General features: G+C 50.0%; 1 protein-coding gene across 3 annotated transcripts in view; it reads right to left on the bottom strand.

The window, feature by feature from the left end:
- Positions 1–7529: 7529 nt before the first annotated feature.
- POC1A (POC1 centriolar protein A) overlaps positions 7530–16849 on the bottom strand; it is a 104878-nt gene continuing 95558 nt past the window's right edge. For all 3 annotated transcript variants that reach the window (XM_090021938.1, XM_090021939.1, XM_090021941.1), the window contains exon 11: positions 7530–7810. In XM_090021938.1, the coding sequence (XP_089878064.1) occupies positions 7712–7810 (99 nt within the window). In that variant the 3' untranslated portion in view covers positions 7530–7711. The remainder of the gene's footprint in view (positions 7811–16849) is intronic.

The following is a 16849-nucleotide window of genomic DNA, read 5'->3' on the forward strand; positions in this document are numbered from 1 at the left end:
AGGCCCATTAGCCTGACTTCTATCCTGGGGAAGATCTTAGAAAAGTTTATTAAGGAGGCCATCCTTGAGGGACTGGCCCAGGCTAACATCCTAAGGGATAGCCAGCACGGGTTTGTTGCGGGTAGGTCTTGTTTGACCAATCTCATTTCCTTATGACCAGGTGACCTATCACCTGGACAAGGGAGAAGAGATTGATGTCATATATCTTGACTTCAAAAAAGCTTTTGATCTGGTATCCCATGATCACCTCTTGGCCAAACTGGCCAGTTGTGGCCTTGGCTCCACCACGATCCGCTGGCTGGGAAATTGGCTTCGTGGTTGGACCCAGAGGGTTGTGATTGATGGCAGTCACTCATCATGGTGCCCTGTGACCAGTGGGATCCCTCAAGGCTCTGTCCTGGGACCCATCCTGTTCAACATCTTCATTAACGATGTGGACATTGGAGTCAGGAGTGGACTGGCTAAGTTCGCTGATTACACCAAACTTTGGGGCAAAGCATCCACGCCAGAAGATAGGCGGGTGATCCAGGCTGACTTGGACAAGATCAGCAAATGGGCAGACGAGAACCTGATGGTGTTTAACACCGAAAAATGCAAGGTTGTCCACCTTAGGAGGAAAAACCTGCAGCACCCTTATAGGCTCAGCAGTGCTATGTTGGTTAGCACTACAGAAGAAAGAGACTTGGGGGCCATCATTGACCACAAGATGAACATGAGCCTGCAATGCGATGCTGCGGCTAGTAAAGCGACCAAAATGCTGGCGTGCATCCATAGATGCTTCTTGAGCAAATCCCGGGACGTCATTCTCCCCTTGTACTCAGCCTTGGTGAGGCCGCAGCTGGAGTACTGCGTCTAGTTTTGGGCTCCACAATTCAAAAAGGATGTGGAGAAGCTTGAGAGAGTCCAGAGGAGAGCCACGCGCATGATCAGAGATCAGGAAAACAGATCTTACGATGACAGGCTGCGAGCCATGGGACTCTTTAGCCTGGAAAAGCGCAGGCTCAGGGGTGATCTGATGGCCACCTATAAGTTTATCAGGGGTGACCACCAGGATCTGGGGGAACATCTGTTCGCCAGAGCGCCCCAAGGGATGACGAGGTCGAACGGTCACAAACTCCTGCAAGACCGTCTTAGGCTGGACATAAGGAAGAATTTCTTTACTGTCCGAGCCCCCAAGGTCTGGAACAGTCTGCCAGTGGAGGTGGTTCAAGCACCTACATTGAACACCTTCAAGAGTAAATTGGATGCTTATCTTGCTGGGATCCTATGACCCCAGCTGACTTCCTGCCCTTTGGGCAGGGGGCTGGACTCGATGATCTCCTGAGGTCCCTTCCAGCCCTAATATCTATGAAATCTATGAAATCTAATAGCCCCTACTGTATGGGGCCAATTAGTGAAAGATACAACAGAATTCTTGGGACAAAAAGGGCAAAAAACAGGATAGGAGTGTTGTGTGGGTCAAAGGAGGATAGGACCCACAGGATAGGAGTGTTGTGTGGGTGAAAATAAGTGCGCCTGAGGGGGACACTGAGCAAAGCCCCCTGGGCCGCACCCACCTGTCCTCAAAGGCATCCATGGAGCCAGTGGAGACTGCTCACTGGTGCTCCACCGGGAGACATGCATGGACAAGTGAGAGGAAAGCAGCCCCACAGTCTCCAGGCACCTTTCTGGCCGGAGCCTCCTTCCTGGTCAAATACAGGGTCCATTTGGCCAGGGCCAGAAGGAGGTTGACCAGGAGGTCCCAGGACTTGGTGGGGCCATGGATGGGGTGACCAAAAACAAAAAGGTCGGGGGTGAAATTCAACCAGAACCTCAAGAGGAGGCAGTAGAGGTGGAGGGGTTGCAGCCTGGTGCACTCAAGGGTCATGTGTGCCAGGGTCTCTCTCTGCCTGCAGAAGGGGCAGGAGACCAGGATGTCCATGAAGCTTACCATATACATGCTTGTGGCAATGGCTCCATGAGGTCCCCAGTGACTCGTGGGACAAAGGTGGAGTACAGACTCTGTCACTGGGGTGCCCCAGCCACACCCTCACCAAGCAGGTCCCGCCACATGATGTCTGGGCAGGACGCGAGGGTGGCATGATGAATAGTGCAGCACACGAGCATGTAGAAGTGACGGCGATGGACGGTGGAAAAGCAGCCCCACAACAAATTTCGGTGGACTGGAGAACATGGGGCGTGGGGACCGGCATCATGCAGGACCTAGTCAACAAAGGTAAGGGCGTTGGGAGGTAGGGCAGATTTCACCTCCTAGACCAGATGAGATGGCAGGTTGCACGTGTTGTGGGTAGACCCATGCGCCGGGCCAGTGCAGACAGGTAAACCCACTCCTGCTTATCGTAGTTCAGGAGGTCTCTACTACAGGTGACACCAGCCAGGATCAACCTCTGTCAGAACTGGGGCACCTCTGCTGTTGGTACCTCCAGCTGGGGGTTCCAGAGGATGGGCTTGACGAGCAGGTTGGCACCCTGGGCGACTGTTGCGGGGGACCTAAAGGAGGAGACCAAGCTCCAGGCCTGGAGAAGATCCTGCTCCAGGGCCTCGCAGGTCCTGCAGGGAGAAGCTCTTCAGGTTGAGAAGCTGCCAGTCATATCGGAGCCCCTGGAAATGGCAGAGGACAGCGCGGCCCAGGTGACCCCGTTCTGCATGGCTGCCAACACCGTACAGCAGTCGCTGCAGGGCCTGAAGGCAGAATGCCGAGACCTGGCCATGCAGGCAAACCAGGCCCTGGGCACCCTCCTGCAAGGGGAGGCTTAGGAACTCTGAGGCAACCCAGTGCCGTCCCAGCCAGAAAAACTCTAGTGCCTGTCTCTGGAGTCCTGCTAGGACCTCAGGGGGCCACAGGCAGGGTGTGTAAACAGTGCCAGAGCATGGACAAGACCAGCTGGTTCAGCACCGGCACTCTCCCATGCAGGGAGAGACATCACAGGAGCCCTGCCCATGCCTGGAGCTGCTCCACCACCCTTGCCTCCAGCTGGTGCGAGTTCTCTGGCGGAGAGGGGTCTGTGGGGGATAGGTAGACCCCCAAGCAGAGCAGTGAGCCAACGCCTCAGCAGTTCCCATGGAGTGCGGGTAGGAGTGAGCCCACCTGCCACCCACCGCAAGCCAAAACTCTTGACCCAGTTGACCCGGGCAGAGGAGGCCGCTGAGTACAATGCCTCCACCTGCGCCAGGTCACCTGAATCCTGGACCATGAGAAGTACATTGGCAGCATATGCTGACAGGACCAGCTGCACCGCCAGCTCCTGGAGCATCAACCCCACCACCTGCTTCTGCAGGAGAATGAGGAAGGGCTCCAGGGCCAAGGCATACAGGTGGCCTGACAGTGGGCAGCCTTGACGCACCCCTCTCCTGAATGGCCTCTGTCAGGATCCAGTTGAGCTTGACCGAACATTCTGCAGAGGCGTACAGCACCTGGAGAGCCCACACAAAGCAGGGCCCAAAGCCAAAGGCCCATAGTGTGCCTGTGAGGTACCCGTGATTCACTCTGTCAAATGCCTGCTCCTGGTCCAGGGATAGGAGGGCTAGCTCCAGGAGGTCCTGAACCAGGTACAGGTTGTCAGATAGAACGTCTGGACACTGTGTACGTCTGGTCGGGATGGATCATGTCCGTCAGCAGGGACCACGGGCAGTGAGATGGCCTTCGCTACTACCTTGTAGTCCGTGCAGAGGAGGGACATGGGACGCCAATTTCTTAGGTCGCGGGGATTTCCCTTTGGCAGGAAGGTCAGCATGGCCCTCCGGCATGACAGAGCTCCCCACTTCCCTCAGATTCTGCCCAGACCGCAGCAAAGTCTGGGCCAAGGGTGTCCCAGAAAGCCTGGTAAAACTCCAAAGTCAGCCCATCGATGCCTGGAGCCTTGTGGCCAGGCATCAGGTGGAGGGCAGCTGAAAACTCAGCCAGAGTGAGAGGAGGTTCCAGCTGGTCCCAGTCACCTATGCCGACCTGAGAGAGTCCCTCCCACAGGAACTGACAGGCCTCAGCATTGGTTGGATCCAAGGAGAAGAGCTCTTCATAGAAGGCCCACATGTGCTGGCGCATCTCGCCTGGATCCGTGAGGGGGGTGCCGTCACTCACCAGAAGGCAGGTGGTGTACTTCTTGGCCCCCACCTCCTCTGCAGAGCATAGAAGAAACGGGAGCTATGGTCCATCTCCCGAAGGAGCTGGATTCACGAGTGGACAAATGTACCGTGGGCACAGTGGTCGTCCAGAGCACGAAGCTCTTTCCGCCCCTCCTGACACTCTCTGCAGAAGGATGGGTTAGTTGCGTCGGTGGCCAGGTGCTTCTTCAGCTCTAGCACTTCCTGCTCAAGATGCTACCAGACCACCTCCCTCTTCCGGGTGTGCCCGAGTGTAGCCGCAGCAAAAAAGCTGGATGCGTGCCTTCCCCACATCCCACCATCTCCAAGCCAAGGGAAAAGCTGCCCGTTACTCCCACTAGGCCAGCCAGAAGTCCCAGAAAGCCTCCCTGAAACCCACATCCTCCAGCAGGCTGGCACTGAAATGCCAGTAGGCTGACTCTGGATGCCCAGGCCCCAGTGTGGCCTGGGCCCAAACAAGGTGGTGATTGCTGAAAGGGGTTGGCCGGATGCCAGAGGAGTGGGCCCAAGGAAAGTGCAGAAAAGAGATATAATTCCAGTCTAACTGGAAGTGGCATGCCTGCTCCTCCCCCACCCTCACATAAGTGAAGGCAGGGGTTTCAGTGGCGTGACAGGCATGCTAGATGTTCACCAGGATCTCCCTGAAGATGCCCATGGCAGCCTGGTTCCACTCCTTGCCTGACCGGTCTCGCACATCCAGGGTGATGTTAAAGTCCCCACCAGGGACCAGGTACTTGTGAGGGTTAAGGGTGCTGATGTATGTGGCTGCCTGGTGGAAGAAATCCGCCAACTCTGGGTCCTTCGCAGGGGCGTACACTTTCAGAAGGTTCAGGACCAGTCCCTGCACCTGGGCCCAGAGGTGCAACTGGCGACCTGATACCATCTTAATGTCCTGGAGAACCTCCAGCTGCAGGCCAGGGGAGAACAGGGTGGCCACCCCAGATGAGGTGGCTGAGAGGTGACTAAAGAAGACCCTGCCTCCCCACTCCAGCTGCCAATTTGGTTCATTGGCTGGAGTTGCCAGGGTCTCCTGCAAGAATACCATGGGGTACCCCCCCACCTGAAGGAAGAAGAGTGCCCAGCACCTCTGGAGACCCTTCCTGCAGCCGTGGACATTGACGGTCGTGATCTTAAATGACCTCATGGCTGCAAGGGGTGGTGTAGATGGTTCAGCAGGGGCCTCATGCATCTCAATGCTCGGTGTGGGGACTGCCAGTTCACATAGCACCTCCCATATGCATAGAGGGCATCTATGAAATGGTGGGCCCCCCTATAGATCCAGACATTGCAGCTTTTGGGCCCCTTGCCTTCCCCCGCCAGTGCCCTCACAGTGGCAAGGATGCTGTCAAAATCTCCCCAGCAGTCCAAGGCTAGCTGTACCTTGCTGGTGGACTGGCAGGTATAGTCACAGTCAAGAAATGCAAGTAGCTCATCCCTGGGGACTGCTGGAACCAAGAGGTCTGAAGGCTCCATGGAGCCTGCTGGTTCTCGGGTGCCCTCCTCCTGGTCATGGAGCTCAGAGGGCTCTTCTGGCACGATCTGAACCACCCGGTCCGCTAAGACCCTGGACTCTGGTTGGGATTGGGAGAGCTCTGCAGCTCCCTGGGACGGGTGGGGGCAGGGATCTTTCACAAAATGGTGGGGTAGAGCAGGAGCCCTGGGAGGTCTGTGCAGGGCTCCAAGAAAGAAAGGGTTTAACCCTAAAAAGACTGTACGATAGACCTAGGTGAATCAGACAAAGCAGTCTGGCAGTTCACGGGTACTGGAGTCTGTTGCTCCTTAGGCGAGGCCTGAGTGAACTTAAAAACACAAAGAAAAGAAAGTTAATAAATAAAAGAGAATTTCTGAAAATAAAGGTCACTGTGAGTTTTGGTTTAATGAAAGTTGGCTGAATTTCTGAGAGGCACTAAAAGCTGGGTTATATGGGAGGTTGGAGTTCCTGGAAAAACCAGTCCTAGATCTCGGGGTCAAGTGGTGTTTAAGTTTAACTCCTCCCAATAGAAAACTTCTTCCAACATCAAGATGTAGCAGGTGAGAGACGGGATTCCCCGCTTAGACGTCCCTGTAATTATTACAATACATATGCTCTGGGTGGGGAAGTCTCCCATTAGCTCCATACTCTATTAAATTAATCAACCCCATGTCATGGGGCACTAAGGTGTCTGCTCCTAGAACAGCAGAAACTGCCTGGGGAAAGCCCAAAGAGACAGGCAGAGGCCCTGTGCAACAGGGCCTGTTACCAAGGCAACAGGCTAGTGAGCAAATTAGCCTGCATCTGCACCTGGTCACCTGACCAGAAGGGGGCAGGACCCTGGGCCTATATAAACCCCAGGCTGGAACTAGGGAAGGCAGTTCTCTGCCAGCAGCCAAGGGGGGAGGAGCCCTCCTAGAGGAAGTGAATGGAAAAGGCCTGACTGTAAGTTCTGCTCCTGGTAATGTTAAGGGGCAGAGCGCACCTTGTGCAGTTGAGTTATGGTATAGCTTAGGGGCTTGCATTTTTTACTTTTGTTTATAACACCAGTGGTTTGGGTAAGGCTACTGGGGAAGGAGAAGGCCTCATTTGGGCCCACCACAGTGTGGGGACCCCGGTGCCAGAGAGGGTGCAGTATTCGGGGTACACAGGCCCCAGTGCCAGAGAGGGCACGTTATTCGGGGTGCACAGGCCCTGGCGCCAGAGTGTACAGTGTTTGGGGGTGAACAGACCCCAGCGCCAGTGTGGGTGCAGAGACTGAGACAGGGCCGCGGAGAGCCCTGTAATGAGCTGAAGGCCAAGTGAAACCAAGGCCTCGGAGGGACATTGTGTCAATACCATCTGCAAGGCTTGAGGCATGGTAAAGGGACGGTTTGGAGCCACGCATATAACCCATAAGGTTGGGGTGTCCCGAGACATTCATTGTGAAATGGGACCCACAAGGGGTCCGGGAACCCACAGGGTTCAGAGGGTCTATCAGAACCATGTCAAGGGGGACTTGAAGGCAGCCTCCCTTTCTTTACAATTACATCAAGATGTGGCAGGCGAGAATAGAGGGCGCCCATCGGGCCAAACTGGCACAGTTAAGGGGCCTTAGGGGTAACACAGCCATCCTTAGGGACCCCATCCCATGACACCCCACACCAACACAAATTTAAGTAATTCTTTCTGCATTGCTTCTGGAATCAGGAAGACTGCTTGCTAGTGTCAGTCTCCCAGAACACACAGACCCCAGCAGCCTACACACTGAGAGCAACAGCAAGCCAGGTGCTGGCTGAGAACATTCCCCCATGCCTCGGAACAACATTCATAACTCCGGATTTTCAAATTTTAGTTTTCTTTTTGAAAGATTTAACTCATCAGCAACTCTATGAAGTTGGGAAATCATATGCTGCACAAACAATACTTAGACTATCATAGCAGGTGATGTAGATAAAGGATCACAAATAATTTTGTATTTAGTAAAGTAAAAAGAGGATTTTATTCTTAAAGTAATAAAATTGCATATTTTTACAGATACCAATAATTGTGCATTCCAAAAAATAAGAAATCTCCTATGTTAAATGCATTCACACAAAAAATGTCAAACACAAATTTAAAAAAAATGAAACAATTTCAGCTTTACTGGCTACCGTTTAATTAATTAATTTTATTTTGAATGATCTTCTGCTGATTCTCAAGACACTCCTTCAGTTTGTCTTCTGTTAGCGTCAGTCTTTGTTCTAGAATGGAAACAGTCTGCAAATGAAAGAAATAAAAAAAGTGCTCATAAATAAACTGTATGAAGGTAAGTGTAAACTAAGTGACTCACTCATTTCAGATGCTAAATATGTTTTTATCTCAAGCCATTCCATGTCCACATTCCCAAGTCAGGCTTCTTGTAAGGGTTCAACACGTAGGAACCTCTACTGCAGGTAAGGAGAGCTGTTGAGTTCTGAGCTGTATGGAACATAGGGCCTCAGTGAAAGTATGGCACAGCCATAGAAGTGTGTCCACATATTTTCTTTTCACTATGCCTGTCCCCTTCCTTTCATGGGCTGCTATCCCTCTTTATATATAACCCCTTCCTCCCTTCTAAAACGTCAGTTACTTGAGACCTTATGAAGAAGGCTATTACCTAAAGCATATAGAAGTTCAGAGTAACTAATCCCTTTTTTTAGCCTGTTATCTTGGATTTCCCAAATCATTTCTTGCTTTTTCTGATTTTTGGGAAGTTAGTTGAAAAATGAATTACTGAATTATGAAATAAACATACAAAACTTTTAATGACAGTAGGCAAAGAAAACCAATTAGTCAAAAACAGATACAACTCCAAAAACAATGAAAAATTGATTTACTTGGTAATTCTTACCTTGTATGTATGCCTGCTATTTGATTAATAACTTATAAATGAAAGCTATATTTTTCTCATACAGAACTTTGTCATTTGAACTCTTAAGACAGACAGTGTACACAGGAATCACATTTTACCACCGAGAAATACAACTCTGCTGAAAAACTATAGTGAACATTTTTGATGTAATCAAAAGTAGTCAGCAGGGTAAAATGATATTTCAAGGACTCCAGAACAGTCTGGTTCATTATACTTGATAATTTCAATATCAATATATTTAGGCTAAGTACAGACAGTCAAAACCCCTGAGGCTGAATTGATACACTCCTCACAGACTGGTCTATGCTATGTAGATTGAACTAATAAGCAAGTGAACAGATATTCATTCCAGAAATGCAACCACATTCCTGCAGTGGTTCAGGACAGAAGCCAGGGAGCACTAGAGCATGCCTCCCTACTCATCTGGAGCAGACAGCTTGAGCCAAGGCTAGTGCCCCCACCCTGCGAGGGCTGATTTGTGGGGGAGGTACGAATCGTCCTGGAACACTGGGATACTGAGAGTTAACTCTGAATCTGGAGAGGATCTGGGACAGAAGTTCAATAAGCTGATTTGACCAAAATCAGTTAAGCCTGATACTACATCCATCTGGGTATGTCTTAAACCAGTTTTGGCTATTTTGACAGAGGTTTATGTGCACTGAACTTCTGTTGTATTACGGATTTGAACTGGTTTCTGATCACTGGTGTGTATTTATGTGTAATTTCTGTACCTAGCATTAGGGTTAAATCCTATTTTATTTCACATGCCTAAACAAACCATACACTACCACATAATTGCAGTGCTTGGCACTAAAGGCGAGTCTGAGATTCATCTTTGCCAATGCAGGCTGACTGAGCATGCTCAGAAGGGTGTTGCTCAGGCTGGGCTACTGCCCTGTAAAAGAGAATCTCTTAAGTATGCATGTAAAGCCAGGAAGGTCCGGACATTATACTTACAGCACTCCCACTTTCTAGCCGAATAGTCCAGTGGCTAAGGAACATTTTCAGGACCCAGGATCTAAACCCACCATAACCCAGAAGGGCTTTGAATCTACATCTCCTGCTGCTTCTTTGGAACTGAGCTAGCTGGCAGGCATTGCCCAGAGCTCTCCCAGCCCATCCATCCCATTGAAGCAGAAACCAAAAACTCATGTTGCAAGTTTGATTTAAAATAACATTAAAAAAGAGGAACTAGGATAAATCACTATTTATCACTATTTTGTAAATCAGCAAAGAGTTTACTTCTGGGTCTTAAATAACTTTACAAATGGAGATCAGTATCATTATTCTCACTTTACAGATGGTGAAACTGACACAGAGAGGCTGGATCCAGACATGCAGGCACGTGTGATTTGTGGTTCTGCAAACCTCTTTGCAGTGCCACAAATGGCATGAGCTGCACATTCATCAGTGTGCAGAACTTCTAATTTGAAGTGCTGGGGCAAAATTCGCTACTAGGATTTCTTGGTAGCAAAAAACCTGGGAAAAAAGGGGCAAAAACCACACCACAGTGGTGAACAACAGGACAAATACAGGGACAGGGGAGCAGGCAGCTCTCACATCTCCATGCACTGTGGAGCCCCCATGCCAAGTCCCCCGTGCCTTCTCTTGCAGAGGCTGAACAGGTTCAGGTCCCCTGAGTCTCTCCTTGTAGGACCTGCCCTGCTGCCCCCGATCATGCGAGTGGTCCTTCTCTGGACCCTCTCCATGTTGTCCACATCCCTCCTGAAGTGTGGCGCCCAGAACTGGACACAGTACTCCAGCTGTGGCCTGACCAGTGTGGCAGAGAGGGGGAGGATCACCTCCTTGGACCTGCTTGAGATGCATCTGTGGATGCATGACAATGTATGGTTGGCCTTCCTGACTGCATCCTCACACTGCCAGCCTATGTTCATCTTGGCATCAGTGATGACTCCAAGATCCTTTCTGTGTCTGCACTGAGGAGGAGGGAGTTCTCCAGCCTGTAGTTATGGTGCTGGTTCTTCCTCCCCAGGTGCATCACTTTGCAGTTGTCAGTGTTGAATCCCAACCTATTCTCATCCACGCACCCCTGTAACCTGTCTAGGTCTGATTGCAGCCTATTCCTCCCTTCTAGCATGCTCACTTCCCCCCCACATTTTAGTGTCATCAGCAAATTTGAACAGGGTGCTCTTCACCCCCTCGTCCAAGTCACTGATGAAGATGTTGAACAGTGCAGGCCCGAGGACCGAGCCCTACGGAACCCCACTGCCCACATCCTTCCAGGTCGAAAATGACCCATGTACCACCACTCTCTGGGTGTGGCCCTCCAGCCAGTTGGCAACCCATTTGACTGTGTAGGTGTCGACACCAGTCCCCCAGTTTTTTAATGGGAATAGGGTGAGAGACAGTGTCAAAGGCCTTCCAAAAGTCCAGGAAGACTACGTCCACTGCTACCCCTGCATCTAAGGATTTGGTGACCTGGTCACAGAAGGCTACCAGGTTGGTCTGACAGGACCTGCCTCTAATGAACCCATGTTGGTTGCCCCTAAGCATAATCTCCCCTGCTGGCCCCTCGTGGACATGCGCCAGAATAGTTTTCTCAAAAAGCTTGCCCAGGATCGAGGTTAGACTAACTGGCCTATAGTTTCCTGGGTCCTCCTTCTTCCCTTTTTGAAGATGGGAACCATGTTGGCCCTCTTCCAGTCCTCTGGCACCACACCAGAGCACCACGAGTGCTTGTAAAGCCGTGCCAGGGTTCCCGCAATGACCTCAGCTAATTCCCTCACACTCTGGGGTGGAGATCGTCTGCACCAGCCGATTTAAATACATCCAGTCCCTCCAGAAGTTCCCTGACTAGATCCTCACTGACCCTTGGCCTGAGGGGGTCCTGATGGGGGGACTGATCTGGTCCCTGCTCAGGAAAATGGAGGCAAAGAAGTTGTTAAATAGGTTAGCTTTGTCGTCTGGTGTGAAGACCAGGTTTCCTAGCGTGTCCTGCAGGGGCCCCATGTTACCTGGAACCCTCTTTTTGCCCTCTATGTATTTAAAAAAGGACTTCCTGTTGTCCTTGATCAGGGAAGCTAGTCCCAGTTCCATCTCCACCTTGGCCTTCCTGACCGCCCCCCCTACATCCCTGAGCAACCGCAGTATAGTCCTCTCTGGTGACGGCCCCTCCCTTCCATTGTGTGTACACCTCCCTTTTAGCTAGGAGACATTCTCGGATGCTTTTGGTGAGCCACGGGGGCTTTTGTGCCCTCCTGCTCCCTTTGATCTGTGTTGGGATTACCTCCCTTTGGGCTTGGAGGATCGTCTCCTTAAGAAGCAATCACTCTTCTTGGACACATGACTCCCCTTCCCTCTGGGACCTCAGTGCCTCCCCAACTATTCTCCTTAGCTCACTGAAGTCCGCCCTCCTGAAATCTAGGGCTGCTGCCTTGTTGCAGGCCTTTGTCACCTAGCGCTGGATGGTGAATTCCACCAGAGATGATTGCTGTCGCCCAGGTGGTCGAGCAATCTCAGCCCCCTCACCAGGTCATCGCTGGTGGCCAACACCAGGTCCAACAAGGCGTCTCCCCTGGTGGGGCTGTGCACCTCCTGGGTTAGATGGAGGTCCTGCATTTTGGCTAGGAACCTATGTAAGTGGTTAGACCTGGCTGACTGCTCTTCCCAGCAGATGTCCAGAAAGTTCAGGTCACCCATGATGACCACGTCCTTTGACCTAACTACCTCCATGAGCATCGGCACTGCAGGAATGCTACAAATCTGACCATACTTCAATACTTTCAGTGGAAACATTGAAATCAATTCAGCATGGTCACCTGTGTCCAAGTGAAATTGCTCCACATCAGCCTTGTACTGTTGTCATGGATAACAAAAGATTTCAATGAAGATGGGTTAACAGGCTCCAAAACAAGCCGTTATACAAATATAATTATAGCACAACCAATTTCATTTAGTCAAGAATGAACTATTTTAGACGCAACAACTTTGGTTATACCAAAACATGAAGTTCAGAAAAGTGTAGTCTGCTCAGTTATCACCAAAAATGTATGGGAGTGGCAAATTATGTGCTCAGCCACAACAACAAAGATTGGAGGTTAGTTCTGAGGGAATACTAGCACATTGGTTAACCGCCGATGGACTTTGAGCAATTTAATCTTGTGGAAGGGTCCTGGCATTTTCTGGATGTCATTGCTGTCTTGCAAGCAATGTTGGGAAGTGGGAAATATACAATGTTAAACGTTACGCACAACCTCCAAGCAAAGATGTTACAGATGTGATGGATTGGACCCAAAAAGTTGCTGACCTGAAGAAAATGCTAGTGCTTTAGCTGGCTGCAGATCAAGCTGGGTATAGATATATTGAAGAGCCCCTTTGTGAAGATTAGAAGAAATGGCTTCATGTGGAAGGGGTACTGGCAGATTTCACACAGACAGAGGAACGCACCTCCACAAAACAGTAAGAGAAACTTTACTTAGTATGTTAATCCATAATTACCCCCAGAAGATGCCTCAAGCAATTAACAGCTTGAAGCAGTTGGTACATATAAGTACAGAAAATGGACATGGGTTGGGGGGGGTTGTGGGTTGGGAGTGAGGTGGTATTGGCAGGGCCAGGGAGCTGTAGGCTGAGTGAAAAGCGCTGGTTGGAGCAGGGGTCTGCAGGTTGGGAGTGAGAGGCACCAGTAAGGCTAGGGGGGCTGTGGCTTGGGACTGAGGGGCACTGGCATATTAGGACTGCTCAGCACAACAAAGCAAAGGGGGGAGGGGGGGACAGCAATAGCTGTACCCACTTCCTTGTAAGCAAAGGGGGGAGGGCTCTGATAATCCATGATTAATAAACAACCAAAAACAAACAAAAAACCAAAATATGCATCACAGGTTCCAACACATCCAGCACTGATGTCGCCCAAAATGTGTTAGATCATGGATTCATCAGTTCAACTGTCTTTAGGAATTGGTACATTTAATGTCTGAAGAAATGCTCTGTTGTGAATCAGATATGGTCAGATATTTTCTGTTTTGTATCATTGATGTTGAAATCCTCTTTTGACATTACCATTGTCTAGGTGGAATGAATTTCGAATAGTACTTATCAACTTGCTGTTGAATGCTTCCAATGCTAGCAGCTTATGGAAATGTCAACAATCTAAGATACTTGGCCTTGCATTAATGGCAAATGACAACACTGAGAGAAGATGAAAAGGTGCACATGGCTACAATGTTTTCGTTGATTGGAAATGACCATGAAGAAAGAATCCAAGAACAGAAAAAGTGCGGGCTGGATTGGCTTTACCAAGAATCTATCCATAGTTGCAATCAACATACTCAGTAGATCAGTTATTATGCGGTTAAGGGAACAACTAAAACAGGTGGCTTGGTTTAAGTCACCCCTCTATTGCCATCCAGAACTGGGTCAGTCAACAACGGAGATGGACTGCAACACTGTTGATGCAGTGAAGACAGCTCTGGAAAAATGGGACGCAAACCCATGGGATCTGAATCGAGACCTCGACAAATTGGAGGATTGGGCCTAAAGTAATCCCATGAGGTTCACTAAGGAGAAGTGCAAAATCCTGCACTTAGGATGGAACAATCCCATGCACTACAGGCTGAGGACCAATTAATTAAGCAGCAGCTCTGCAGAAAAGGACCTGGGGGATACACTGAGTTAACAGTGGGTCCTTATTACAAAGATGACTAACAGTATACTGGACTGCATTAGTAGGTGTTGCCAGCAGATTGAGGGATGCGATTCTTCCCATCTGTACAGCACTGGTGTGACCACATCTGGAGTACTGTGTTTAGTTTTGGGCCTCTTACTACAGAAAGGATGTAGATAAATTTAAGAGAGTTCATTGAAGGACAATGAAAATGGTTAGGGGGCTGGGACACACGACTTCTGACAAGAGGCTGAGGGAGCTGGGCTAGAGAAGACTGGGGGTAGGGGGTGTTCCTGGGAAACCCTGGCACAGTACCTAGCCTGACTCACAAAGGACTTTCCCTCCCAGCATTTTACCTCTGTCTGAACCAGAACTGATCAGAAGACCAGCTTATCAAAGGAAATGAAGATACAGTGAGAAACGCATCTAAACCCCTCTTGATAAGGGTAACAAGATTACAGCAACTTCCCCACAGTATCATTTATATCAGAGATGGGGAAAAGGGGAGGCACCTTCATTAGCATCAAGAGTGGAGAACAGAGTTCCAAGGCAAGGACTACATGGAACTGTGGGAGCAGAGAAGCAGGGAAGTGCTTCATGATGGGGGATCTCTGCTCCAGATATTAATTAACCCATGCCTATACACATCCTGCTCAGCATTTATCAGACCAATTCTAGTGATAAATCCTTCATCAGGTACCCAAAAATACTGTCTATGCCTGATTGCATTATGAGCTCCCTCCAATTAACACCGCCCAGAGCCAGGAATAATCAGTTCCTACTGTCCAGCATAAGCAGATCCATTGTTCTCCCTTGAACGACTGTTATTTCCCTATAAAACCCCCCCACCCAAGCTCAAGTCTCTGTCCTGATGCTTGGATCCAAAAAGCTGCACAGTTCCACTGGGAATATACCTTCTCTTTTTCTGCTTGGAATATCTTCACTGATCATGCTGAGGACCTTGTCTGTCAACAAACACCTGGGAGCCTTGGAGTGGTGAGATCCCAACTCTCTCTCTCTCTCTCTTGTTTAAGCCTACTTCCTAAACCTCAGACTTGATTTAATCTCTCTCTCCTCTCTCGCATCAGGCATAGCTTTCTAAACGTAACTTTTGCTGATCAAACTTGAACGAGCCCACTTTCTAAACCTCAGACTTGGTTTAATCCCTCTCTACTTCTCTTTCCCTCTTTCTCTTACTCCAGACACAACTTTTTAAACCTTTTTTGCTGATCAAACTTGAGCTACACTTCCCCAAATACCCAACTGAAACTGTAATATTGTAACTGTCTTGTTTGTTTTTCTGTGTACAGGCAATCCTTGACTTCCGTATTCAGTTACAACGTTTCGCACTTACAATGTGTATAAATTGACACCCTGTTTCAATTTTATGACATCAGTTTTGACTTTACAACATTTGATCTGATGTGATGCAATGCCATGCCAGCGAACAAGTTCGCTGCGTCACTCATCTCCCTGGAGAACATCTGTTCAAGTTTCTTTGAACACTTTCAAAGGGTGGATGAAGTTACGCTGGCCTAATAGCAGATCCTTGGAACAACCCTGGTTCCCTCTGGATCAGCCAATCTGGATCTCTTGGAACAGCCCTGGTTTCCTCTGGATCAGGACTCAACTGAGATGAGATGTTTCCTGAGGTGCTCAGCTGTGAGCTTGAGGAGCTTCTGGCATAAACTCAACACTCCACTCGCAGCAAGCAATCTCTCATTCAATCAGCCAAACACACACACACACTCTCCTCAGCATCACTGTGGCAGGGCACTGTTGGTGCCTGCCACTTTAAGATCAGAGCCAAACAGCCAGCAGGTGCTTGATTGTGGCAGCTATTTTAGATCCTGGGCTGCCTATATAAACAGATCAGTTCCCTGCTGGCAGGTCAGGCAGCAACACTGCCTGGTTGCAAGGCTGCTTGTATCATCCTGGAAGTAAGGGAGGAGCTGTAGGGGATGGTAAGGAGGCTCCTGGTCCTGGGCATGATCTAAAACTGCACCCTGCTGGAAGTGGGTGGCCTGGTGGGGCTCTCAGTGGCACGGGAGCCCCCAGGAAATGCCAAGCCAGTTACCACCCCGCTGAAAGGTGGGTTGAGGTGCCTTAACAACAGCGCCCACAACCGGGTGGGTCACCTGCTAGTAGGGCCCAGAGAGCAGACCCCAGAGAGAGAGAGAGTGGGGCTAGAGACTCAGAGACCTGATAGAGGGAGTACCCTCAACTGGTCGATGCTGGGGCCAGGACCAGACCAGTCAAAAGGGCCAGGGGCCCACCAGGAAGGACACCCAGAGCTAGGAGGGCCTGGGGTTTCTGACTAGCCTTGGAGGTGAGGCCAGGGCCTGTATGGCCAAAGGTCACGGGGGGACCACATCTGAGAGGGGAAAATAGTTTCAGGGAGCTAGACAACCTGAATGAAGGCGGGGTAGGCCACCGGCATGGAGGGATCTTAGAGGTGTTCTGATTGGAGAGATCTGGGGCTCAGTGTGGGACCGGTGACAGTAAGAACTATGGATGCCATCTGTGAGGCTTGGGCTGTGGTGTAGGGGAGGAATGGAGCTGCAGATAGCACCCCCTGGCTTTGGAGCAGGAAATGGGCAGCCTCCCGCCTAATTAAGATCATTAATTAATTAACAAGGCATGGCAGGTGGGAAGGTGGGTAGTTGGCCCAGAAACAGGTGGGCAGGCCAAATGTAAAATCGGGCCAGAGAAGAACTCCTGTTACAGTCACCCAAAATCATAATTAAACACCTAACCTTGGGTCTAAATGCTCTTATAACCC

The sequence above is a fragment of the Crocodylus siamensis genome, chromosome 11 (genome assembly GCF_052110815.1).
Source record: "Crocodylus siamensis isolate JL-2025a chromosome 11, ASM5211081v1, whole genome shotgun sequence".
In the NCBI taxonomy this organism is placed as follows: domain Eukaryota; kingdom Metazoa; phylum Chordata; order Crocodylia; family Crocodylidae; genus Crocodylus; species Crocodylus siamensis.